The following is a 26,758-nucleotide window of genomic DNA, read 5'->3' as shown; positions in this document are numbered from 1 at the left end:
CTGGGGTTAGACCTTGGCCCTGCCGTGTACAGATTTCGCCAATAGAAAGGTGATTTCTGGGTGAAACTTCCCAATTTTCATTCTTTCACGGAGTTAAAATTCCTCTAAAAGCGCAGGGCTCGAAGGGACCTTAGCTCCCAATAACCCGCCTGCCACAGTGACCCGTCTTGCAGCCTGGCCTGGACGTCTTGGGTCAGCCCTTCTGTCACATGCCGCGGTGGCCTCGCGCTTCCTGCCTGACCTAGGGACCCCCCCCCAGCCCCGAAGCACTGGGTGTCTGCGGGCCGGCCTGAGCCTCCGGGAGCCGGACACAGACCCGGTTCCGGAGGGCCCTGGGCAGGCCGCCTGCCGGGTGCCAGAGAAGTGCTTGTAAAGTGCATGAAATGAGAGGCTTAAACCATCACCGGAGCTCACTTCCAGAAATCATTTGAGTAGCTTTGAAACCTAAAGCTCAGGAGAACAGTCAGACTCTCGCGGGGACTCTGTGGACTGAGTGGAAACACCCGGTCGGAGCTGATGAATCGGCCCTGGCCCGGGAACACGGGCACAGTCACACGATGTCTTTAGCCTCCTTCAGACTGTCTCAGGTCAGCCTTTTGCTGTTGACACGTGCGTGGAAAGGGTAACGCGTGTGCGTGTGGGTGTGTACACAGGCCTGGTTGGAAATCACGTAACTGTAGGTTTTTAATGACACCTGCAAAGTCAGATAAAACGATGGGTGTGTTGATGATCTCGGTATAAAGAGACTGTGGGTGGGATTTGTCTGCTTTTAATTTGGGCTTGAAAAGAATCTTCTCAGCTTGTCACGGTTTTGCCCATAGAGTAGGTGGAATTATTTGGCAATTCTTGGGAAAATGATCTCACCCCAGCTGATGAGCAGGAATCCAAACAGCCCGATTGTAGGCACGGGCCAGGTGCAGACTTGACTTGCTGGAAGGAGAGCCCTCTGGAGAGCAGCCAGCAGGGAGGCCGCGGCCGCGGCGGCCACTGACTGTGCCCCCGTCACACGGCGGCCAGGCCAGGCGGGATCTGAGCCCGCAGATGCGCTTGGACATCAGAAGGCGTGAGCTAGACACACCGCTGCCCAGCTGCACCCTGCGCTTGCATCCGGAGACTTTGCTTTCTTCACAGCAGGGCTGCAGTGAGCGCGGAAATATGGAAACAGCAGGCAGCCCGGATGAGAAGCTGGGTAGAGCCCGCCTAGGTTAGAAATTTTTTTTCAAAGATTCATTTATGCATACAAGAGCTGGGGTGCAGGCCAGAGATGCGGGGGGTGAGAGGATTCACCAGAGACAGAGGCAGGAACAGAAAAGGCAGATCTACTGAAATACACTGCTGAGGGGAGCAGCAGGCGAGGCAGGAGAGGTCTGCTGCGCCATGTGGGTAGCTCCCTGGCCTGCGGGGGATCGAACTCATGCTGCAGAGGCTGAAGATTGCTTCATAGTGCGGTGCTTAACCCTTTGCACCACCAGGGAGGCCCTAGGTTAGAATTTTATAAGAGGTTTTCATTTGTTCCTAAATGTTGTAAAGACACTTGAACTACTACGGGGATGTCTCCGCCTCCCTGGCCTGCACGGGGTAGACTGCTCACAGGGGGACTCGCCCCCCGCCACCCCACCCCCGCCCCCACAGTTCTCTCTTCATCTCTCCCCAGCGGAAAGGGAGGGAGCCTCGAGAGGTGGCGCTTGGTTGTTGCCGTCCGCGTGTTTAGCGCAGATCCATCACGTCAGTAATCACAAATAAGACAAGGGCAGGCTTAGAACAACGTCGTCACCTTGGTGCCCGCACGTAGTCAGGGATGTGGCTGGGAGGGCAGAAATGGCCTGCGCGGGGCGGAAGGGTGTCGGCAGGCGCTGAGGCGGGGCCTGACAGAAAGGCAGGGGCACGGGAAAGCAGCAGGCGGCCCGGAGGGCAGGTGTCAGGGCACAGTGACGCTGGCAGCTGTGAGGGAGCCTGGTCCAGTGTAGGAGGAAGTGCAGCAGCACACTGTGGGGTGTGGGGGAGGCCCCCAGAGGGCATTTACCCGGCACTGTGTAAAAACCTGGCCGAGAGTTTTTCCCGTATGTTGGAAAATGGCTTTTGCTCTTAAACAAGAGCTTGAATTTTTTTTTTTTTTTTTTTGCCTTCTGTTTCCTCTTCCAGATGGCAGTTTAATTCCAGCTTCAACCTTGATGGACATTTTGCTAAGGAATGATTTTAAACTCGTCATCAACAAGATAGCATACGACGTACGGTGTCCCCCGCAAGGTAAGGGGCGCGCGGCACAGCCACCTCCGCCGGCCCCACGGGCGTGCGGGTCATGTCAGCGGGCGGCTGGCGGCGCCGCGCAGGCTTCCCATGCGGGGCTGTCCAGGGCCAGCAGCCGGTGCCCAGCAGGCTCTGCCTCGTGTGCTCTGTGTAGACGTCGTGACCCCTCACTCTGGGGCCTGCGTGCTCCCCGCACGTCGCTGGGTAACCGAGGCAGGCCTGGAAGCTGAGTCGGGTGCAGGTTCCCTCCTCGAGGTCTCGCGAGCGCGGCTCCATCAGTGGGTGCTGATCCAGCGGGTGTGTGGGTGGTGCCGGATGCCACTGGTGTGTTGGTGGCACAGCTGTCGCTTAGCCTTGCGGGGCGGCAGCCTTGGGAGCGCAGGGGTCGAGGAAAGATCTCGCAAAGCCCACGTGGAGGGTGAGGCGCCTAGAGGGCGACACTGGAAGCACCACGCAGCCCGGCCAAGGCAGTCTCCCGGGCGTGAGCCCAGAGGGCCGGGGCGGGGCGGGTCCACAGGGCGGGTCCACCCCTGGGGAGCAGTCACTGGGGTGGAAGCTGCAGCACTGAGCCCCAGCGCTGGCCCCCCACGGGTTGGTGTCTCCTGAAGCTCAGCATGAACTTTGCCGACGTGCGGGCAAGAAAGCAAAGAGGCAGATTTGTCTAGAGAAAGAAACAGTTTATTAAGGAGAGCGGGAGCAGAAAGCACGCGGGATTCCCAGGCCGGGGAAGCAGGCCAGGGAGAGGCGAGGAAGCGCCGCGGAGCCGTCTCAGGGAACACGGACCTTCTGGCCCTGATGATGCTCAAGCGCCGCCAGCCCCTCGGTGATCGGGCAGCTCTCAGTGTCTCCCTGTCTCCCTGTCTCCGTGCCCAGAACGCAGCGTCTGTCCCGGCCCTCATCGTAGCATCCTTTTCTTCACCGCCCTTGTCCAGGGTCATCCAGTGCCCCAGGCCCCGGGGCATTGGATTCGCCCCCTGTGGAAAGCGGTGTCCTTCTCTCTGGAGCGGCCCGTATTCCTTGCTTCCCTGCTCTCAGAAGCCTCTGACCCCCCAAGCCGCTGCCTGCACTGTCCCCCACTGCCTGATGACCCCTCGCCTGCCCAGGGGCTGTGGCCTGGGGGCCTCCAGGGTTCCAGCTGGTCAAAGCCAGTGATGTCTGTGCTAGGATCTGCCTGCTCTTCTCGGCCCACACTGGATTCCCAGTGAGTTCCTCACACCAGCACTTTTGTGCATGGTGACAGGCGCCCGGCAGGAGCCTGCACCTAGCTGACAAGCCGGAACTCGGGGCCCCAAGGCAGTATCCCCGGGAACGAGGGAGGCTGGGGATCCCACGCGCAGTCATTCACTTGTGTTAGTGCGTGACTGCCCCGTCTCGGTCTAATTCCCATCCCGAGGCGTCTGGGAATTTTGTTTCTGGGCAGTTAGTTCGGTCAGTCTGCACAGACGGCCCTGCTGCTGTCCCTGCTCTGACTGTGCCCGCCGATCCCGGGGCTGGGATCACGTTGCTGATTTGCAGACCGGGGTTGGGGGGGGCTCCCCTTTTCCTGGGAACCACCCTGTCACTGTCTCATTGTCTTTCTCAGTGACCCTGAGTGGAGCCTACCATGTATTTGATCTTTTCAAAGAACCAACTTTTTGGTCTCATTGATTTTACACCCCTGGCGTCACTGACGTGCTCCAGTTTTGTTCCCCTGCTTGCCTTGGCTTCAGCTTGCTTCTCTCGTTCAAGTTTCCTAAATGCCCCGTTCAAGGAAAACAACGAACGCGTTCGGTAACTTCAGACTGTCTGCAGGACAGGGATGAGTGGGATCCCCCGGCCTGTCTCGCGGGCCCCTCAGCGGGCAGCACTGGGCGCCCCCGCAGGACGGAGTGGTGACCGCCTGGTGCCTCCCGTGTCCTTCCTCAGCGCCGCCGAGGGGGGAGCCCACTGCTGAGACGGAGCGCGTGAAGTCCCTGGTTCACAGACTGTTCACGGCCTTGCACTTGGAAGAGCTTCAGAAAAAGAGAGAGCACCATTTGCTGCGCACGATCAGCCACCTGAAGGCCCAGCTGCAGCCCCTGGAGCAGGTGAGGAAGGACGCGTCACACCTCAGTCTGCTTGGAAGTAGGACCTAACGGCCAGCGTGCTCTCCACGTGGCCTTTGCCCACGTCCTTCACGTGGCCCCTTGTTGCCTTTCGCCCTCAGCGAGTGCCCAGGTCGCTGTCACCGTGTGCCGGCAAAGTGCCTCCCCGGGCGCCAGAGCTCAGGCCCGGGCCTGCCTCGCGGACTCAGCTGGGGGTCTGCGAGGGCTGCCTGGCTGGGGGAGCAGGTTGATGGGGGAAGAAGTAACTTTTGGGGGGGAAAGAGGGAGTCTGTTCCAGGTGAAGAACTGCCGCTTTTTAGGCTGTGGTCCCACTTGGCGTATGTTTGTGGGCAGATGGTTGCACGTACAGAGCGGCTACCTCCGAAGGCAGTCGGGGCGGGCCGGCAGAGGGGGCCTTCCTGGTTGTTGGATGGTGCGTGTGCTTTTCACGCTCCAAAAACTGGTCATTTATATTTACCAATATTAAAACGTGAAAAATCTGAAGAGGCCCGACGGAAACCCGTCCCCACCCATCCCGCGACCCTGCCCCACGGCTGTGGGCCACACCGCAGGCGTGGGCCCCTGTTGGGAGTGCGCAGGTGCACACAGCGCCCACTTGCTTCACTGACAGCGTGTCCTTGAAAGACCCCGGCTCCGTGCAGGAGCCCTGCCCCGTCACAGCTGCAGGACAGCTGGATGGCTGTCAGGGCTGGTTTCTGGCCTCGACGCTGAGGGATGGGGCTGGGTGGGGGTCGGGGGGGCCGGCCCCCAGCACCGGCTGAGCTTTCAGGCAGGTTTCAGAGCAGGACTGCTGACTTTGCGTCAGAGTTGAACCTTCTAGACTAAGAGCGCTTTTCACCCACAAACACGTTATTACATTTTTAAGTAAAAACTGATGAACTCATCAGGAGGTAAGAGCCCTTACTGTATGCTTTATAAGGTGTTTTTTCCCAAAGCAGACGTGCAGTACTTTGCTGCAATGTTTCCTTTAAAGTCTGCGGCCTTAAAGGGATTCCTGTCGTGGCAGGTGAAAGCCAGGATCGAGGCCCGCTCGGAAGCGCAGGCCAGCGGGCTGCTGTGGGCGGGGCTGGCGCTGCTGTCGGTGCAGGGCGGCGCGCTGGCCTGGCTCACCTGGTGGGTGTACTCCTGGGACCTCATGGAGCCCGTCACCTACTTCCTCACCTTCGCCAACTCCATGGTCTTCTTTGCATACTTCCTCGTCACCCGTCAGGTGAGTCCACCTTTTGCAAAGAAATTCTCCGCGAGTCAAGTCATGGGCAGTGAGACCTTTTACTTCCTCAATTACCGTCTGGGTTTCTGATACATTTTTGGTTTTACAAGGCTGGGTGGGGCTTTTTGTGAAGCAGAGAAACTAAAACACCTGGAGGGAAACGGCACCGCTCAGGAGCTCCTCCAGGGAGATAAACACACAGAATGGATGTTCTCTGTGCCCTCGTGAGCAAATGAAATTGGACCTGCAGTCCAGAAAGAACAAGTAGCTTAGCTTTAAGTTAGGTCCTGGTGATTTTATCAAAACCTGCCCTTTTCCGTCTCTCCTTGTGTGCCCGATCCTAAGGGGAGCAGCTGATGGCAAACAAGACTAAAGGTCTTCCCCTGATGCTTTGCTGTGGTGGCCACTGCAAATGTCTGCCCACGTCTCTCCGGGGCGAGCCTCACGTTGTACTTTTTTTTTTAGGATTATGCGTACTCGGCCGTTAAGAATAGGCAGTTTCTTCACTTCTTCCATAAGAAAGCAAAGAAACAGCACTTTGATGTGGTGCAGTACAACAAGTTAAAGGAAGATCTCGCTAAGGTACCTGCTGTGCATGGGCGTCTTACTCGGCCGTCACCTTGGGGGTCAGACCTTCCTGTCAGGGACATGCAGGTGGTGGCTGTGCCCACAGGTCAGGTCTTCGTCCTGCGCAGGACCAGCTTCCCTCCTCGAGTCCCTTCCCTCCTTTCTCCTCATCTACGTTTCCTCCTTTCTGGGAGCAAAACAGTGGCCCACTCTGACACATATTTCATCTCCTGGGTTTATGTTAACCTTCTCCAGGGGCCTGTGCTTCATGTGTTATGTGAAAATGTCTTCAGTGACTGAAAGTTTTTACTAAAAATCTCATTGTTTGAGAAAAAAGTGCACTGGCAGGCTTAGCTGCGTATCTGTGACGATTGAGAATAGGACTCGGAAGTGATCCTTCTGACGTCTCAGACTCTCTAAAGCACCGTGTGTCTCCTGAAAAACAGATGGCCATATACTCCTCCTCCTCCACTTTCCCATCTTTTGAGTGAGGCTCCAGGTACCGGATGTTTCTTACTTAGGCATACGCTGCTGGGAACTGGGGAAATCGGTCTGAACCCCAGAGTTGGACTCTCCAGCACTTCCGCATCAGCAGCTCTTATCTGTGGCCTCCAAGGGGCCATAAACTTTGTCCAGATGGTGATTTCTCAACAGCTAACTCTGGAACTCACCACGTGATCTTTTATTTTATAGCCGGCAATTGTCAAGGTGGTGTTACCTGTGCCTTTTCAGTGACCCGGCCCTCAAATTTAAAGAATGCTGGAGTTAAATTTGCAATAAAAAAATTACACATGAAAAGACTAAAATGTTTACTGAGGCACTGTTGGAAAAATGTGAGGTTTGTATTACAGGGAAATTCTCACACTGGAGACATTTTGTGTTTTGATGTAGGTCCCGTCTGTTTCCCCCAACAGGCCAAGGCGGCCCTGGAGCAGCTGCAGCGCCCGGTGTCTGCAAAGGCACGGCGAGGAGCCCCTCCGTGAAAGGCTCTTCCATGCTTTGGATGTGGCGGCGTCTCTCTGTAGTGTGTGCATTTTGCAACTTCTAGACTCCTGAGGGGCCGTGTGAGTGTTTCTACAGTCTTTTTGGTTAATAAAATCTGCCTGCAAAACACAGGAACTCTGACATCTCACTGAAGGTCTGGGGGAAGGAAAAAGGACACAGACGTAGGGGGAGCAGCACAAGACAGAAGAGGGAGCAGACACAGAGTGACGGGAGAAGAGAAAGGATCCAAGACAGGAAATGGGTATGGCTGCAGCGGTGGCGCAGCGGTTGAGCGCTGGGTTGCGAAGCTGCCCAGCCTCTGCGGCGCCGGTTCAATCCCCGGCTGCTCCCCGGCCACCGAAGAAGGGTCCTGCATGGCGCGCACTCTCTTGCGCCTGCTGCTCCCTTGAGTATACCGTGTGTGTGTGTGTGTGTGTGTGTGTGTGTGTGTGTGTGTGTCACCAGGTGTTGTGTTTGCTGCCCTGTGTTCCCCCACTGGTGGGTGACACAGGTGTCAGAGTCCTGTGTCTGGACGGAAGGCGCGCGCGCGCCTGTCACCAGGTCTTACCTTTGCTGCCCTAGGCCTTCCCCCACTGGAGGGCGACACAGGGTATCAGAGTCCTGTGTCTGGACGGAAGGGGCCCTGCAGTCCCTGCACAGCTCCACCCCACTCCCCACACCTCCACACACAACGCCCCAGCGAGCCTTCCCGGGTCCACGCTGCTCAGGCGGCTGTTGCGGAGCCAGCGCTGGGCCATCCCTGCGGTCCAGTCGGCCTCCCTGGGCCTTGCGTCTGTCCTGGAACAGCCGCAGCACACCAGGCGGCCTGAGTGCACACGAAGGGGCTAATTTATCAACCGTGTGGCTCAGAACACAAGGCTGAGGGAGATGAAAGACAAATTTAATAAAACATTTAGAACCACATAAGCATTTATAAAAACTGTCACAAAATGAAGTTAAATTCGCCAAAGATTTCAAGTCACCTTGGGATTTACCGTATTAAAAATCAAGTATTATAAACGCTTGCAGGATGGTTACTGAGAGATTTCCTGAGGATTCGTCCAGATCTAGCACCCCCTCCGCCCCGCGCTTCTGCCTGGGCTCCGCACCCCGGTTCCGGGGCGGACAGTCGCGTGTCTGCGCACACAGGACAGGAAGCGCCTGTCACTGAGACTTGGGGAAGAAATGCAGCTTCTTGGTGAGCATGGAGGCAAAGCAGGGTACCTGCTTCTTGCCGATGGCGCTGCGGTCCTGGCAGACGTCCACGCTGCGCCGCGACACCTTCCTGTTGACCAGCGTCAGCAGCTCCGTGAACTCCAGGGAGGCCCCGAACTCGGCCAGCGTGGCGCACAGGTCCTGGATGTACCACGAGCCGTTGACCGTCTCCCGGTGGGAGTAGTAGCCTGGACACAGACGGCGTCACACGGGCGCCCTGGGCCGCTCACCCCAGCACGGATCACGCGCTGCTGCCAGAAGCCCCCAGACACGCAGCTGGGGGACTTGAGGTTCCCTGGGGACTATCTCGTGGAAAACGGGGTGCATTCTGTAGGGTTGTGGGGCTGCCCCACCCCTGGAGCCGCGGCTCCCCGTGGCTGTAGGAGGCGCCTGGCGGCGACAACAGAGACAGCAGACACACTGTCTGGACAGACGTGGCTGAACGTCTCTGCCCCCACGTACCAGCCAGGGCGCCAGAGGCCACCCCCCACACACCTCCAAGCACAGGCAGGGGGTACACCATGGGAGGGGCTCCTCCAGGAGCTAGGGGCTTTCTACTGCACCCCAGCCGCCCTGACTCCCAGGACAGAGACATGTCCCCAAGTGTTCTAGTTCTGAAAACCCAGGGGGTTCCTATAAGGAACCCCAAAAGGCTGTGGGGAACAGTATGTTCTTGAAGGACAAAAGTACCAAGGTAAAGAACAGTGGAGTCCAGTGGTGGGGGGCCCTCGGCTACCCAGAAGGCACCTGCTGACCCTCTGGGGCCAGGCACGGCGGGTGCCCTTAGACACCCAGAAGCAGCCAGGGGTGCATCACGGACACCTGCCATATCTCCCAGAGGCGTCACTCACGTCTGCACCCACGGCATCCGCCCCTCCAGGAGCCCACCGACGGCACCCACCTTCTGCCACCGAGTAGCACATGAGGAAGTCGGCACCAGCGGGCAGCGTGTACACTGAGGCCGCGTCCACCTCCACCTCCGTCGTGCCGGCCACCGGCTTGGAGTCCACTTGGTCCATAGGCGACACGGGGACGTCGTGCTTGTCTCCCCGACACGCCTGCGGACAGGAGAAGCCGCTGCAGTGCCTGGCACCCCCGCCACATGGCAGGTCCCCGCAGGGCTGTGGAGCTGCGTCCCAGCTGCGCGCTTGGCTTCACACAGCTTCTGGAGCTTTACACGTCTCACCACAGCGTGCCGGGACGAGCACTCAGCCACGAGGGAGGACAAGACCCGCCCCGGACTCCTGGGAAGGACTTCTGGGGAGGACGCACTGTAAAGCCACCCAGGGAGAGTCTAACACTGGCGTGCACAGAGCCGAGCGCAGTGGACACCGAAGGGCAAACCGAAGAGGGCTCCCAGACTAACGGGCCGGGAGGCAGCAAGGGCCCAGGCGACCGGGGTGGGTGAGCCTGCAGACACCGGCGGGTGGGGTCAGCCCCCACAGGTGTCGGTGAGGAAGGATCGCCACCAGGGGCAGCAAAGGGGGCAGTGACGGGCGTTTTCCTGACGATTTTCTGTAAAGATCAAGTATTCTCAATGCTGTGGATGGTTACGGAGTGGTTTCCTGAGGATCTGTCTAGATCGAACACCCCTTCCGCCCTGCGCTTCTGTCTGGGCTCTGCACCCCGCTAAGGCAGACCTTCATGACCCTGCGTGTCTGAAGGTGTATTTTAGCTAATGATAAAATTAAAATCCAAAAAAGGAATTTCTGATGGCTGAACCACACCACAAGGGAGGCCCACGTGGCCCCTTCTTCACAATGAGGACAGGTGTGCCCCAGGGCTCCCGAGCGCTCAGGACTGGGCTCCCCGGGGGCTCAGCTTGCCTGGCGGCCCCACACTACTGCCCCCTGTGGCCTGAGATGACGCCACGGCTGTGCCTGATACACTCAGGAAGACGGGAAGTCTCAGGCACTCCTCACTCTGTGACGCTGCACAAAGGGTAACAAGGTCCCCTGACTCCCAGGGTGTCCCACGTGACTCCCGGGGCCGGGGCTTCTAAGCAGTAAGGAGGCAAGAGGCCACACGGGCAGGCTGGCCACTGGGCAGAGTCCGGAGGGCAGACACGCTCCCTGCCCGGGACAGGCCGCAGGCGTGACCCACCAGCCAACACCCCGACCCTGGGCTCTGCCCTCCAGAACTCTAAGGAACTCAATCTCTGCTCCGGGACGCGCCGTGCTCTGGCGGCCATGGAAACACACGGTCGCCCGGCCAGACTCGGCTGGCATCGTGCAAATGCATCTATCGGTTCGGAAAGGGCTAGAGCTTGGAAAGCAACAAAGTCCTGACTGATGTCAGAGCAGTCCAGGGTACAGAAGCCCCACGGCCCCGTCTGCAGGGAGACTGCGGTCTGGGGGGCCATCGGGCTGACTTTCAGACCTCAGTCTCCACTGGCCCGCTGCGCGGAGCGAAGCCTGGGAACCGTGGACCAGCGCTGCCGCCGACCGCGGCGAGTCCAGAGAGGACCTGGCGGACAGCTCGTCTGCATGTCCCTGAGGCCCCGTGAGACTCCTGGCTTGTCAGAGCAGGGCGCCGAACCTCTCGCCTGCACACGAGGCCCCACCACTTAATCCTGGTTTCCCAGACACAGGCTCGGGCACAGAGAGATGGACCAGGAAACAGGTCCCTCCTGGTACCCGTCCCCGACAGGGCCGTCCACACCCCGTCCCGTGAGGCAAGCGTGTGCTCCGTTTCCTTGGTTTTCTCCAGACCATTCCAGATCTTTCCTCATTGCTGTCCCTCAGTTCTGCCTTACACAGACACCCATCTCCTGACACCCCACTCACGTCTCCCACCAGGCGGTGGTCCACACTGGAAGCCACAGGGTCAACCGAGACTTTTCTGGTATAACACTGCCCCCCCCAACCCTAGCATCTTCCTGCCACGTGTGCCCGCCGGCGCTCCCTGCTCTCCTCAGCACACACCTCCCTGGTGGCTCCGCGCCGGTGCCGGCCTGGGCCACAGCCGGCTAAGGCAAGGCACGGAATGAAAATGCAGAGGTTCTTTGTGACCCACGCCTTCTGGTAAGAATTATCACTCCCAGCAACCCTTGTTGGCCAGGACTCGAAACCTGCCTCTGCAGGAGCCAGGGCAAGGTCCTTTGACACTGGCCTTCGCTCCCGAGCGCCACAGCGTGCGCTTCGCAAGAACACCGTCATCTGGCTCACCTGAATGATAAAGATTTTGGGTTTTCCCACAAGGCTCTGACACTTGTCCCCTTTGAACAGTTCAGTCAGGTAGGAGATCTCAATTATAGCATTATGCGCGTAGATGTGGTTGCCTTCGCCGTGGCTCAGGAAGACGCACAGGAAGCAGTCGGCATCCGCGTGGCTAGAGGTGGACACTGCGTTCATGGAGAAATGAAAAGAAGATGATGAGCTAGAGACAACTTACAGGAGAACACAATTCCACATGCATGGTTGGAAAAGGGCAAAATGTGTTCATCATGTGTAAATTATTGAATGCAGCCGTTCAGTTCTTCCAACAGACATTTACACCATGCTGACTCCGTCTCTACATCCAGACGACTCAGGTTCAAACAGCGCTTGGACAGTGGAAAGCCACTCAGAACAGTGGGAAGCAAAGGTCGGCCGCGGCACCCCAGGTGGGTTCCCTTCCCACGGCTCAGCTGCCCGCGGGCCTACGTGCGTGGACTACTGTGTGCGGGAGACAGCCACGTTCAGAGACCACGTTCAGAACCGTCCTACAGCATCAGCCCCGTGATTTCACCCAGGTGGCACAGAGAGAAAACAAATGGATAAACTAAATCAAACAGAAACGTCTAGACCGTGCGACCACTATGCGACCTCCAAGGGGGACAGGGGGAGTGGGCAGCTCAGGTGAAAGGGGCCAGTGCTGCGGTGAAGGATGGACTTGTGATTCTCAAAACCAACCAACCATCCTGGACACTGAAGAAAAAATAAAATCACAAGTGATTCCACCTCACAGAGAACTGTTGCTATTCGGGTGCATTTCCCCCTTTTCTATGTGTGCATGCTTTTAAAAAATACACTGCTTGGGGCCTCCCCTGGTGATGCAGCGGTTGAGCGCTGGGTTGCAAGGCTGCCCGCGGCCTCTGCAGCGCCGGTTCGATCCCGGCTGCTCCCCGGCCGCTCCCTGGCCACTGGGGGAGGGTCCCACATGGCGCACAGACCTCTCCTGCCGCCCGCTGCTCCCCTCAGCAGTGTCCTTCGGTCCTTCTGCCTGCTCTGCTCCCCGCTCTGGCTCTGGTGAACTCTCTCGCCCTCCCGCACTTCTGACTGTGCCCAGTGCTTGTATAAATAAATAAATAAATAAATCTTTAAAAAAAAAAAGAAAGAAATCAAAGGGTCATGTACTTTGAAACCAGTGAGAAACTGGAGTATGGTGAGACTCAATTAAAATCTGACTGCATTTTAACCACAAGTTCCATCCCTGGTCAGGAATTGACCCACATGACACAGCAGACGGCTCCTGACTCACCCGCTGCTCCCCTCACACACAGCAGTGTATTTCAGTCAGTCTGCCTGTTCTGTTCCCTGCTCTGTCTCTGGTGAATCCTCTCACCCTCCCACACCTCTGGCCTGTACCCCAGTTCTCATATGCATAAATAAAATAAATCTTTAAAAAAAACATGACTACATTTCAGAGTGTGCATCATCTACATTTTCCACCTTCAGTAAAAGAAAAAAAGTCGCCCGTCACTTCTAGAGCATCAGGCTGCAGTCACAGGCAAGTGTGAACTTTGGAGGTGGCTTCACATTCTGCAAGAATCTCCAAATCTAAGGGTGACGCGGAAGCAGGAGGCACGAGCAAAATCAATGAGAAAAGTGAATGATCAGGACCCGCCTCAACAGACGCGATAACTGCAGCGCAACTGTCAGGACGATGGAAAGGAAAAAACACAGGAAAGCACCTACCTTCGTAGATTTTCTCCAGGACTTCTTCCGCTTTGAGGTCGTTGAAGCATTTCACTTCGAATCCTAGATCTGAAAGCCTGGTGATAAACCGCATGTTAGCTCAGGGGCAGTTCGCCGCTGCCACCTCCAAGGAGTCCACACACATTCCCGACACAGAAATTCCCTTTTCTTTCCCGGGAAAGGAAAGCAAGCAAAGGTGACGCGGGCCAGCGTGACAGGGTGGATCGCCAGCCGCCAGCCCCGTCCTCAGAGGGTTTCCTCACAAGGGGGGTTCAAGTCGGAAGGTCGCCACCTCTATGCGCGTGTGTGTGCAGCAGTGCAAGCCCGGGCGTTGGGTACAACCCAGTAGGAAAAAACTCAGGCACGTTTTTAAGGGAGGCAGCATCCCAGCGAGGCCTCCTCCCACACTCCCGCGGTCCCCACTTCACCATCCCGCCATGTAGGCGAGGCGGGCGCTACCTGCGGGTGAGGTTGTCCCTGTCCGCGCAGGTGCCCCGCCGGGGTGGCAGCCCGAGGCGCCAGAAGAAGTGCTCGTGATTGAAGATGAGCGCGACGCCTCGCCTCTTGTGGTCCATCTTGTACTTTTCTTCCGGATCAAACGTTTCTCTGAGCGGGAAGTTGGCAAGATGGCCAGTTAAGTCCCCTGAAGTCACGAGGCCTCCAAACCGAGTGCAGCGTGCAGGGCCGCAGAGGGCCGGGCCTCCCCTCCTGCCATGGGCCACGCTGGCCGCGGGCACCCGGGACGGCGGGGGCCAGGCTGGCCGGGCAAGTGCTGAGTACAGGTGCCGGCGCCTCTCAGGGTCTCCTGAGCCCGGCGGACGACAGCCCCCGGCCATGCCCACTGCTCAGCCAGGGCCAGGGCGGCGGGAAACCTGCCCAGGTGCAGGTCAGCCCCAAAGCCCAGCACAGGCGCCCCGCAGGCCCGCTGGCAGGGCCCGCTGCTAGTCAGGGCACCCAGGGGAGCTAGTCAGGGTCCCCGGGAAGAGGCCTGGCAAGAGGAATAGGAGTCCTTTTACCTTTGATAGAAGCCATCCACTTCCGTCACGACTTCTTCCTTGCCTGTCACAGAAAAGTTGATTTTGCTCATTGGTTTTCGGGGACTGGCGTGGAGCACAGCAACTCCCGGACTCCCAGCTGTGGCCCCCGTGCTCCAGGCGCTTCCCCTGGGGTGTTTTCCCAGACTAAGTATGTGCAAAGCAGCAGTGAGGCCAGAGGGCGGGGAACTTAGTGGTGACAGTGAACCAGGAAGGAACTGCCAGCCCCATCCCCTCCCCCCCACTCTCACCTGCCAGCAGCCTGGGGTTTGCAGCCCTGGGCCCCGGCCCCACAGACCCCTCCTAGGCTGGGATCCCGCAAGCCCAGACCACAGCCATCCGCCCGTCCCAAGGCCACACCCAGCACATAAGGCAACCGAGGACCTGCACATCTTATTTAAAGTCAATTTATTTACACAGAACAGCCACATGCACCAGCGGCCGGTGCGCCGACCAGCAGGGCGAGTCCACCACCTGGTACTGCGAGGGCCAGAGCCCCCCAAGCAGCTTCCACCAAGAACCTCACAGCTCAGGGAGAGGAGAGAACGAATAAGCAAATGCTACCCAGAAAACATGGCCTGCTCCTCTTCCTCTTCCTCTTCCACTTCCCCTCATCTCTCCCCTTCCCGACAGTGAGAGGGCCTGGCGCCTTGGGGGCCCTTCCCAGCCGCAGTCAGCTTATTCCTTCGGAAGCCACTGGCTCAAACTGAGAACCAACCAAGACACACAGAGCCTCGCCCTGGCCCAGATGCCCCAAATGAGTCCTTTCATTTAAAAGATACAGAAATAGAGAACTTATCAGGTAAAGACTTAAAAACAACAACAGTAGTAATGGATAACGAGCTACTAGGTCAGTCAGAGGCAGATAGGTGCAAAATCTTAGAGAAGAGATCCAGCAACAGGGCCTCCCTGGTGGCGCAAGGGGCTAAGATGCAGCACCATGAAGCTATCACAGTCATTGCAGCAAGAGTTCGATCCTCACCAGGGAGATACCCACATGGCGCAGCAGACCTCTCCTGCCTCGCCCCAGTGTATTCCAGTAGATCCACCTGTTCTGCTCCCCGCTGTCTCTCATCCTCCACACCTCTGGCCTGTACCCCAGTCCCTGTATGCATAAATAAATAAATCTTAAAAAAAAAAAAAAAAGAGAGATCCAGGGACAAAGAGATGGAATATATAAAAAGACCATAAAAGGGAGATGCTGAATGAAAGCCAGGCACATTTAGAAAGTGCTTTAAATGGCAGAAGAAATAATTTCAGATGTAGAAGATTCAAATGAACAAATGACCCATTTAGAAGGAGGGAATGAAGACAAAGGAAAATTGAAGAAGCTATGGCAAATATCAAACCCAACTAGAAGAGAAAACAAGAATAACTAGGATTCCACAAGGTGAAGAGAGAGAAATGGAAGCAGTTATCCTATTCAAAGAAATAACAACTGGGAATGTCCCAAGCCTAAAAGTGATTTAAATACGGCTATCCAAGAGACAGTAAGAATACCCAAGTTTTTTTTTTTTTTTAAAGATTTATTTATTTGTTTGTTTGTTTATACATACAAGCACTGGGTACAGTCAGAAGTGCGGGAGGGTGAGAGGATTCACCAGAGCCAGAGCAGGGAGCATAGCAGGCAGAAGGACCGAAGCACACCGCTGAGGGGAGCAGCGGGCGGCAGGAGAGGTCTGCGCGCCATGTGGGACCCTCCTCCGGTGGCCCGGGAGCAGCGGGGGATCGAACCAGCGCCACATAGGCTGCAGGCAGCTTTGCAACCCAGCGCTCAACCGCTGCGCCACCGGGGAGGCCCAAAAATACCCAAGTTTTTAAATGCAAAAAGATTTACATATAGACACACATCATTACCAAATTATCCAAAATCAAATGTAAAAAATTTTTCAGGAAGCAAGAAGAAATTTTCAAAGCCTTCCAAACTAAAATCTCCCCACACTTCAGTCAAGAAGAGTGGAAGAAAGTGTTCACAATCCTAAAAGACAAAAATACTTTAGCCAATAATACTCTATCCTGCAAAATTATCATTCGGGTATGAAGGTGAAATACAGGTTTTTCCAGGCAGAGCTAACAGAATTTACCAACACCAGAGCTATGCTTCAAAAAGTGTTGAAAGTTCTTCTACCAGAAAAACAAAACCAAACCAAACAAAACAAAAAACCCACAAATTCCTAAACAAAATGACAACAGCAATACAAAACCAGAAGCATGAGCAAGAATATTATCTAGGGCCTCCCTGGTGGTACAAGGGGTTGAGCGCAACACTATGGGACATTCCACCGCCTCTGCAGCATGAGTTCGATCCCCCGCAGGCCAGGGAGCTACCCACATGGTGCAGCAGACCTCTCCTGACTCGCCCACTGCTCTTCTCAGCAGTGTGTTTCAGTCAAATCTGCCTGTTCTGCTCCCCACTCTGTCTCTGGTGAATCCTCTCACCCTCCCACCTCTGGTCTGTACCCCAGTTCTTGGATGCATAACTCGTGCTGCAGTGGCTGGGGGATAGCTTGATAGTGCTGTCTTTAACCCCTGCGCCACCAGGGAGGCCCCCTAATCTCTCATCTTAAGGAACTAGAAGAAGAACAACAACAAAACTCAAAAGTCAATAGAGGGGCCTCCTTGGTAGTGCAAGGGGTTAAGCACAGGACTGTGAAGCTGTCCGCAGCCTCTGCAGCACGAGTTTGATCTCTGGCCGGCCAGGTGAGCTACCCACATGGTGCAGCAGACCTCTCCTGACTCACCCGCTGCTCCCCTCAGCAGTGTATTTCAGTAGATATGCTTGTTCTGCTGCCCACTGTCTCTGAATCCTCTCACCCCCGCACCTGTTGTCTGCACCCCAGTTCTTGTATGCATAAAAAATCTTAAAAAAAAAAAGCCAGTAGAAGGAAATAAAAATTAACGCTTAAGTAAATGAAACAGAAGTCCAAAAGTCCAAAAGATAAATGAAACCAAAAGCTGGTTGGGGGAAAGAAAAAAAAAAAAAAAAAGACAAACCTCTAGCTAGGCTCACAAAGAAAAAGAGGGGAAAAAAACTGGAAAAATTTTGATCACAAATGAAAGAAAAAAATAACAGACACAGCAGAAATCCAGGAGATAAGAGTTTATTATTAACATTTATATGCAAAGAAGTTCAACAGTCTAGATGCCCTGGAAAAATTCTTAGAACTATATACAACCACCCAAGCCTGAAAAAAGAAGAACTAGAAAACTCAAGCAAGGAAGTTTAATGAGTCATCAAAATGCTTCCAAAAAGAAAAGCCCAGGACTGGAAAGCAAGTTCAAAAGCGAGTTTGACTAAACATTCAATGAGGAACTAATATATATCCTGCTCAAACTCTTTCAAAAAATTAAGAATATGTCCAAACACATTTTATGAAGCCAACATCACATTAATCTCAAAACAGGAAAAAAAAAAAAAAAGGCGGCAACACAAAAAAAGAAAACCATAAGCCAATCTCCCTAATGAGCACAAATGCTAAAATCTTCAATAAATTCTTAGCAAACCAAAATCCAACAATGCATGAAGAGGATTATAAACCGTGGCCAAGGGGGAATTTATTCCAAGTACTCCACAGGATGGCTGCCATCCAAAAATCCATCAACATAATTCACCACGTCAACAAGGAGGAAAATAAAAACCTTACGATCATATCGATGCTGAGAAAGCAATTCATAAAGTTCACCATGCATTTATGATGAAAGTCCTTGAAACACTTGGGATAAAAGGATTATATGTTAACACAATAAAAGCCATACATGATAAACCCTCATCATTGTCAATAAATAAATACCTGGGAATAAACCTAACAAAGGAAGTGAAGGGCTTAAAAAAGGAAAATTATGAAATATTGTTAAAAGAAATAGAAACCAGAGAAATGGAAAGGCAGTCCCTGCTCACAGATTAGAAGAATCGACATAATCCAACAGGTCATCCTACCCAAAGCAACTTACAGATTCGGTGCAATTCCAATAAAAATCTCAATGGTGTTTTTCAAAGAAATGGAATAAACATTGCGAAAATTGTATAGAACCACAAAAGACACTGGACAGCCAAAAGTCTCCTGAGTAAAAAGGGGAAGGAGAGGAGTTTTTACCCTTCCAGACTTCAAGCTGCAATATGAAGCCATAAGTAAACTGCATGGTAGCGGGACAAAGACAGTTACCCAGACCAATGGAACAGAATTAAAGGTCCAGAAATAAAATAAAAATAGATGATCAATTAATCTATGACAAAGGAGCAAAGAATATACACTGGAGCAAGGAAAGCTTCGTCAATAAATGGTGCTGGAACGTGGATGGAGCTAGAAGGAATGATGCTCAGTGAAATAAGCCAGAAGGAAAAAGAAAAATATCAGATGGTTTCACTTATAACAGGAATACAGGGGAACCAAGTAAAACATCAGTGTAAAAAAATAATAACAGTACAAAACACAACAAAGCAAAAACAGACAATTATAAATCAGAGACATCCTGCAGGGGAGGGGCAGGGAGAGGGATCCGAGGGAGGGAGGGAGGAGCCTAGGGACTGAGGTGATGGTGCACGGGTGCACTGGGGAAGGAAACTATGGGGACTACACCTGAGGGGGTGGGAGGAAGCAATTATTGTTTAACAAAAAAATTTTTTTAAATTTTAAAAAAAGTAAAAATAAAATATAACCAATGGGATCTAAAAAAATAGTAAAAATAAATGGTGCTGGGAAAACTGGACCACCACATGCCTTGGACACTCCTAGGCCTCTATGTCATACCACACACAAAGACAGTTACCCAGACCAATGGAACAGAATTAAAGGTCCAGAAATAAAATAAAAATAGATGATCAATTAATCTATGACAAAGGAGCAAAGAATATACACTGGAGCAAGGAAAGCTTCGTCAATAAATGGTGCTGGAACGTGGATGGAGCTAGAAGGAATGATGCTCAGTGATGCTTTTATCCAGTTCTAACTGGATAAAAGAGTTGAACGTCAGACCTGAAAACATTAATACATAGCAGAAAACACGGGCAAAAACACTCCATGACATACACCTCAGAAACTTCTCTGAAGACTCATCTTCAGAAGCAAGGAAATCAGAGAAGATGAACAGCTGGGACTACATCAGACTAAAAAGCTTCTATGCAGCAAAAGAGACAGCAACCAAAGCAAAGAGACACCCCACTGAGTAGGAGAAAGCATCTGCGCGCCATACAGCTGATAAGGGGCTGATGTCAAAATCTGCAAAGCACTTGCCAAACTCAACAGAAAGCAAGCAAACCGCACAATCAAAAATTGAGCAGAAGACCTAAAAAGACCCTTCTCCCAAGAAGAAATGCAAATGGCCAACAGTCATATGAAAAATGTTCTCATCCCTTACCATCAGGGAAATGCAAGTCAAAACCACAGGTGAGAATGGCCCGCATCAAACAAGCCAGGAACGAGGAGAAGAAAGGGGGGGGGCTGTGGAGAAAAAGGAACCCACTGCTGGCGGGAAAGTAGGCCCCTATGCAAAGCTGTGTGCAGGATCCTTCCAACACTAAAAATGGAGCGACCACTCCACCCAGGTATTCTACTCCCGGGGAATCTACCCCAAGGACACAAACACGCTGACTGAAAAGGAAACCAGCACGCCTGTGTTTACTGCAGCACCACTTACAGCGCCTGTGGAAACCACCTAAATGCCCCCAAACATGAGTGGACCAAGAAGAGGAGGCATACGCACAGTGGAATACTACTCAGCCATCAACAAAGACAAAGTCATGCCATTTGGGGCAATACGGACGGAGCCGGAAGGGATTATACTAAGCGAAATACATCAAAAGGAGAAAGGGAAATACCAGATGGTTTCACTTACGTGTGGGATATAGAGAAACCAATGGGTCAAAGACAAACCATGGAAGGTGCCACAGGTCTGAGGGATCCAACAGGGAGGGGAGGGGGTGAAAAGAGGAGGGAGACGAGGCTACCAGGGCGGGACGTGAGAGGGCTGAGGAGAGGGTGGAGGGGCCTCGAATGCAGGATTACTGGGGCTTTGGTGGTGGGTGTGGCGAAAGAGCAGACAAGTGTAGAGGGCAGACCTACGTCCCTAAGACATACACTGTGATGTCAACCAACATAACCTCAATAAATATAGATTAAAAAAAAAAAAACCAGAATGAGATACCACCGCACACCCGTGAGAGTGGCCCGCATCAGAGACCAGAAACAAGGCACTGGTGAGGGTGTGGACGAAAAGGAACCTTCTTACACTGCTGGTGGGAAAATGCATTAAAAGGATTATTCGCCATGACCAAGTAGGATTCATTCCAGGGACACAGGATGGTCCCACATACTCGACATTCTGAAAATGGACCTACCACATGACCCAGCAATCCCCGCCCAGGCGGCTACCCAAAGAATACAAAATCTAAATCAAAGGGACAGCGGCAGTTCTGCATCCACGGCAGCCTGTTTACAATCCCCAGGTTATAGAGAGAGTCTAAGTGTCCAAGGACAGGCGAACACCTCTGAAGAAAATTTGTCACATGTACATACACATATAAATACATGCATGGTGGAATACTACACAGCAACAAAAAAGTTTAAGCAGACGAACTTTGGCCATTTGCAACAAAATGAATGCAACTGGATAGTGCCACGCAAAGTAAGGCGGAAAGAGACAGCTACAGCCGATGTCACGAACCCATGGTCTTGCTTCCATGTGGAAGACAGAGAAACAAGATAAAGGATCAGACCAAACCAATAACAAACTGAACATCTGACTACAAAGCTGGTGGGGAGGGCAATGGAGCAGGTGGAGATTACTGGGGCGCTGTGGTGGGCAGACTGTGAAAGCACACATTGCAGGGGTTTGAATCTATAACCCCTGAGGCAGGTATGAAAGGTGGGAACCTACTTGACCTCTCAATAAAGGTTAGAAAAAAATTTTTAAATGACACTGAGCTTCAAAACTAACAGATATGACAATCTCAGTGCGGGAGTCTTAATAGGTCTTTTTGTAATTACTTTTAATAGTATGGATTTAGAAGCAAATGTGCTGGGAAACTGTAGTCCTCGTCCTCCCTGGCTCTAATACAAATGTACACCCTGCACACCTATAAGCAGCGATTGTGTGACATCAGAGCAGAGGTCCCGCTGCAACACCTCCCTGGAGCTGACACCCTGAACTCCAGGCAGGATAAACCGTGAGGGCCACCGTGAGCGCTGGCACCAAGCAGGCCAGCTCCTGGGAAGAGTGCACTTCAAGTCCACTTACGGGAATACAAACATACTGACTACAAGTGAAGGGGCGCTAGTTGACATGGAGAAAATAAATCCTTTTTTTTTTTTTAATTTATTTATTTATTTACACAAGCCCTGGGTACAGTCAGAAGTGCGGGAGGGTGAGAGAATCCACCAGAGCCAGAGCAGGGAGCAGAGCAGGCAGAAGGACCGAAGTACACTGCTGAGGGGAGCAGCGGGCGGCAGGGGAGGTCTGCGCGCCATGTGGGACCCTCGAACCAGCGCTGCAGAGGCTGCAGGCAGCTTCACAGCCCAGCACTCAACCGCTGCACCACCGGGGACCCGAGAAAATAAATCTTAATAAAGGAGAGAGGGCCTCCCCTGGTGGCGCAGCAGTTGAGCGCTGGGTTGCAAAGCTGCCCGCAGCCTCTGCAGTGCAGGTTCAATCCCAGGCCGCCGGCAAGGGTCCCGCAAGGGTCCCGCGTGGTGCACAGACCTCTCCTGCCACGCCCACTGCTCCCTTCAGCAGTGTGTTTCGTCAGTCTGCCTGTTCTGTTCCCCGCTCCGGCTCTGGTGAATTCTCTCACCCTCCCACGCTTCTGACTATATCCAGTGCTTGTAAAAATAACTAACTAAATAAATAAATAAATCTTTTTAAAAAATAAGAAAAAATAAAGGAGAGCGCCTATGGAACATCTTCGCCAATACCTGCTCATCTGCCATGGAGTCCTATGCACCTGTCACTAAGCCTGACTCTCGACCTCTTGCCTCTGATTTAAGCAGTTGTTCTTCCCTGCATGATGCACCCACCACCTCTCTCCCTTAAAGCTGCTTCTTGACTGAACCAATCGCTGGTTTTTCTCCTCGCCTTCATTTGATAATCCCTGCAGATAATCATCCTACCAGCTACTAATTGCTAATGGTGCTGGCACTTGTGGAACGGAGACCAGCCTTGGAAATGCCCTGAGCAGCAAAACGTTAGTCACACAACGTGTAATCTCGCTGCCTTTACAACAGTTACTGGACCAGCGCCACTTCTTGCCTGCACCTCTGGAGATCATAAGCAAAACGTAACTCTTTCCATTAACCAGCTCCTTATCGTTTCAGAAAATTCTACTGCAGGTGCATTTGGGAGATATTGTGGGCTGGGTTCAAAAGCACGGCAATAAAACCAAAGCAGTAAAATGAATGACAGGAACTGATTGTTCTCCAGTTTATTTACCTGTAAGGTAGGTGAGTTGATCAGGCTTTAATCACCACTAACCTTGGTGGCTATCACTTGTGGCCTTGATCGAGTTAATGCAGGAGTGTGGGTACAGGGCACGCGTGCCTGACTGTGGACACCTGAGTAGGGTGTGGGCATGCGTAAGTGGGCACACCTGAGCCTGGACGCCAGGGATGTAAGGCCAGTTACCAGAGGACGAAGAGGCGAGACCACGAGAGAGCTCCAGAGAGAGCCCAAAGAGTCCAGATTCTCCAGGGGCTGGGACCCCTGCCAGTCCCCCCTGCCTTGCCAGCCTACGGGCTTGCCACTACAGCACTACATGTGTGTCTTAAATGGACGCTAGATTCCGGGCCCAAAAATGCAACGCACACACCTTAATTAAATATCACAGAGAAACGAAGTCAGCACAGCACATTGGAAAAAGTGATGCCAGCAGACTTTCTGGGCACAGGGGTGGCACAACCTCCAACATGGGTTAAATAAAAATTCCACAACGAAAACCTCACAGCGAAAAGCAGTAAAGGCAGGCCTGGGACGCGCAGAGAGAGACACCTGTTGCTCCCCGGGCCCGCAGCGCGGGCGGGAGGGCCTGGCCTTAGCGCCCTCACCCTGCAAGGCCCCTGCGTTCTGACAGCAGAGCCCTGTGGCTCCCCCAGCCTGGCTCTTGCGTCCCCAACCACCATCTCTCCGGCCCGGCGTCTGGGGCTTCACTCGCTCCTTCCTGACCCATCGGTTTCTCCTCCACCTGCGTCTGCACTTTGGACACACTTTGCTTGCTCGGCTCCCGCAGGCCCAGGCCGCGAGAGGCAGGGCTGGGAAGGTGCTGCGGGCACCCAGGCGCGCCCCAGCGCCCCCCTCGCCGCGCAGCCGGCACCGGCACCAGCAGCGCCCTGCACCCCGGCCTCGCGAGGGTCGCCCTCATGGTCTTCGCTGCAGCGGAACCGTGAAATGCGCCCTATTCCCTGTCAACACCCCGAAAGCCCCAGACTGCGCCCCCCATTGGGGGCACACGCGCGAAAAGGGGGGGGGCGCAGACGGGAATGCCACCGTGGCCAGTGGGCGGGCATCCTGAACCCCGACTCCCATTCCTCTCCAACAGTCCAAAAGGTACCCCCTTGGTGCAGCAATTAATAAAAGCAAACAAAACCTCTGAAAAGAAGGCGGGGACCGCGCTCCAGGCCCTTTCCTGCCGCACTGGGGCCAGGCTCAAACTTTCTAAAACTCATCAGAAAACGCCCGCAACGCGGAGGACGTTCTGGAGCGCGCCCTCTGGGCCAGTTTCCATTGTGGGCCACAGCTGCGCCCCGCAGACCGCACACGGCCGGGGGCGCGCGGCAGGACCCCGGGGCCGCAGCCGGCGCCCGGCTTTGTCTCCGGGGCGCGCGGGCCACGCGCCCCCGCTGCGCCCTTGGAGGGGAGCGAGTCGCGGCGCCAGCGCCCCAAGCCCGCCCCCGGAGCTCCGCGGGGCGGTCGCCAGCCCCGCCGCGCCCCCTTTCCGAACTTTCCACCGCCCGTGCGCGCAGCCAGGCCCCGCGGCACAAAGGCGGCGGCCAGGGCCGGGTGGCCGCCGGGGCCGGGTCCTGCGCCGCCGGCCGCACCCCCCGCTCTGCTCCCCGGGCCCAGCCGCCGCCGGCCCCCGAGCCCCCGAGCCTCCCGCGCGCCCCGCAGACCTGCAGGGAGCGCCCCGCCAAGCCCCGACGCCGCGTCCATGGCAGCCCCGCGCGCAGCTCCGACGCCCGCGGCCGCTTCCTTGAAGCGCCCCGGCCCGCCCCGGCCCCGCCCCGCCTCGCGCCCCGGGGCCGCCCCCTCCGAGCACCGCCCCGCGCGGGGGACGCCGTCGCCCAGGCCGCGCGCCCGCCCACCCCGCCCCGCCGCCCCGCGGGCCCGTCGCCACCCGGGGGATCACGGCGGCGCCCCGGGGGTTCCAGGGCCCCGGGGAGCGCAGGCTGTCCCCGCCCCAGTGCGGGCGCTCCCGGCTCCCCCGGAGGTGGAGGGAGCTGCTTTCCCGCGGGCGCCCCCCCCTTCTTCAGTGCGAGTTGTGGGACGTGGAAGGCTGCAGGTCCTGTTTGCTCGTGGAGGGGACTCGGGGAAAGCAAACTGGAGGCCCCGCCAGCATCTGCACCTCTGGCGTTCGTGGGCAGAGGTGACCCGGGGAAGGAATCCTCAGAAGGGCGCACGGGGCCCTGAGTCCGGACTAAGCAATCTTGACCTCACCTATGAAACGCTGCCCTTGGTGCATTTAACCGAGCTCCCCTGGGTGCTGGGCTGTGGTGTAAATTTGCTTCAATGAAGAAGTCTAAGATCGGATGAAACGATGATCTCATTCCTTGTCACTCCCCTGGGCTTTACCGGCTCAAAAGTAATCAACCTCACAACAGGGAAAATGTGCATAAAATAGGGCCTCCCTGGTGGCAGAGGGTTAAGCGCTGCACTACAAAGCGATCCGCAGCCTCTGCAGCAGGAGTTCAATCCCCGGCAGATCAGGGAGCAACCCACATGGCGCAGCAGACCTCTCCTGAGTCACCCGCTGCTCCCCTCAGCAGTGCATTTCAGTAGATCTGCCTGCTCTGCTCCCCACCCTGGTGAATCCTCTCACTCCCCACATCTCTGGCCTGTGCCCCAGCTCTTGTATGCTGTAGGGTAAGGAAAAATGTCAGGCTTTTCTGCCCTCCCGCCAGCAGGAGAGATGATGGATCCTTGCGGTCCTGAATGCAGGCCTGATGGCGGCACCTGGAGTAGGGTGTGGGCATAGGTAGATGGGATTCACCTGGGCTGAGACTGGATTTTAAGGGCGGTGTCACGGGGACGCCAATAGAAGCCAAGCAGAAGCAGAGAAAAGGCCGGAGAGCCCACAGAGTGAAGACCTGCTGAGGGCTGGGAGGCCTGCCAGCCTCCCGGCCCCCCAGCACCCCTGCCTCCATATGCCTGGTGAACCCCAGTAAAAGACCTGCAAAACCCCTAAGGGCTCCAGAACTCCTCCTTAACCCGGTCTGCATGGGATCCTAGAAAACCTGCTCAGTGTCCTGTTCTTGCCCCTTACATATGCATACATAAATTTTTTAAAAGTGCATAAAATAGGGCCTCCCCGGTGGCGCAGCGGTTGAGCGCTGGGTTGCAAAGCTGCCCGCGCCCTCTGCGGCGCCGGTTCGATCCCCGGCTGCTCCCCGGCCACCGGAGGAGGGTCCCGCATGGCGCGCAGACCTCTCCTGCCGCCCGCTGCTCCCCTCAGCAGTGTCCTTCGGTCCTTCTGCCTGCTCTGCTGCCCGCTCTGGCTCTGGTGAATTCTCTCACCCTCCCGCGCTTCTGACTGTACCCAGTGCTTGTATAAACAAAAACAAACAAACAAACAAACAAATAAATAAAAAACATGCCTCTATAAAAAAAAAGTGCATAAAATATTTCTGAAATCACTATCTTAGCAACTTATTCTGCAGTTTAGACACAGGATAGCCGTGGCCCCGGCTGCGGTGGCCCCCAGGACTGTGATAAATGACTCCAGCACTCACACCCTGCTGGCCCGTTAGGAGCTCAGTCAGTCCTCACCTTCACTGCCACCACCTTCCCAGCTCACTTAAAGCACAACTGGATGCTTTTTCCTCATTTTGATTGCAGTTGTTCGGGGTGTAGGACAACATCGTGAACATCCACTGCATGAGAAGGGGTTTCTCATTTGCACTCTGGACTTCACAGTTACCTGCCCAACACCTTGGCCTAATGTTCAGGGTCTCCTCTGCTTGGGCCCTGAAAATACCCTGTAGGACTGGAGCCCTAATTGGCTGCCCTTCCACTTATCTGAGAGGAACACATGAAAGTATTTTTCCTCTTAAGTATCTTATCTCACAATATTGTATTACTGCTATAGCACATGTGGTTATGCATTTTATTTTATTTTTAAAGATTTATTTATGCATACAAGAGCTGGGGTACAGGCCAGAGGTGTGGGGGGTGAGAGGATTCACCAGAAACAGAGTGGGGAACAGGCAGACTGACTGAAATACACTGCTGAGGAGAGCAGCGGGAGAGTCAGGAGAGGTCTCCTGCGCCATGCGGGTATCTCTCTGGCCGGGGATCGAACTCATGCTGCAGTGGCTGAGG

The 26,758-nt window shown here is 54.8% G+C and overlaps 2 protein-coding genes across 3 annotated transcripts in view; one reads left to right on the top strand and one right to left on the bottom strand.

Moving 5' to 3' along the window:
• The window catches only part of MCUB (mitochondrial calcium uniporter dominant negative subunit beta), a 50,392-nt gene extending 43,011 nt beyond the window's left edge, over window positions 1-7,381 (top strand). The window contains exons 5-9 of the mRNA XM_037508364.2: window positions 2,143-2,247; window positions 4,153-4,313; window positions 5,338-5,541; window positions 6,007-6,123; window positions 7,023-7,381. Coding sequence (XP_037364261.2) covers window positions 2,143-2,247; window positions 4,153-4,313; window positions 5,338-5,541; window positions 6,007-6,123; window positions 7,023-7,091 — 656 coding nt within the window. The 3' untranslated portion in view covers window positions 7,092-7,381. The remainder of the gene's footprint in view (window positions 1-2,142; window positions 2,248-4,152; window positions 4,314-5,337; window positions 5,542-6,006; window positions 6,124-7,022) is intronic.
• A 248-nt stretch (window positions 7,382-7,629) lies between these two features.
• CASP6 (caspase 6) lies at window positions 7,630-25,043 on the bottom strand. Of its 2 annotated transcripts, none has more exons than XM_054694565.1 (7): window positions 24,878-25,043; window positions 14,222-14,264; window positions 13,665-13,811; window positions 13,206-13,282; window positions 11,475-11,650; window positions 9,209-9,365; window positions 7,630-8,495 (listed from the first exon to the last, which is right to left on the bottom strand). In XM_054694565.1, exons 1-7 carry the CDS (start codon window positions 24,900-24,902, stop codon window positions 8,257-8,259), a joined length of 864 nt encoding a protein of 287 aa, XP_054550540.1. In that variant the 5' UTR covers window positions 24,903-25,043; the 3' UTR covers window positions 7,630-8,256. The 2 variants fall into 2 exon arrangements, with proteins under 2 accessions (XP_054550540.1, XP_037365458.1); XM_037509561.2 differs by lacking the exon at window positions 24,878-25,043 and adding an exon at window positions 24,334-24,396.
• Window positions 25,044-26,758: the final 1,715 nt, after the last annotated feature.

The sequence above is a fragment of the Talpa occidentalis genome, unplaced genomic scaffold, assembly GCF_014898055.3.
Source record: "Talpa occidentalis isolate TD23 unplaced genomic scaffold, MPIMG_talOcc4v2.1 talOcc4.13, whole genome shotgun sequence".
Taxonomy (NCBI): Eukaryota; Metazoa; Chordata; class Mammalia; order Eulipotyphla; family Talpidae; genus Talpa; species Talpa occidentalis.
Note: the sequence above shows the minus strand (reverse complement) of the source record. Positions and strands in the feature narration are given on the sequence as shown.

Coding starts and splice junctions, on each gene's coding strand:
- CASP6 (XM_037509561.2), bottom strand. CDS start 24,373: ATGGACGCGGCGTCGGGGCTTGGCGGGGCGCTCCCTGCAG. Junction 14,265..24,333: donor TGGCGGGGCGCTCCCTGCAG/GTCTGCGGGGCG, acceptor TTTCTGTGACAG/GCAAGGAAGAAGTCGTGACG. Junction 13,812..14,221: donor GTGGATGGCTTCTATCAAAG/GTAAAAGGACTC, acceptor CTTCCCGCTCAG/AGAAACGTTTGATCCGGAAG.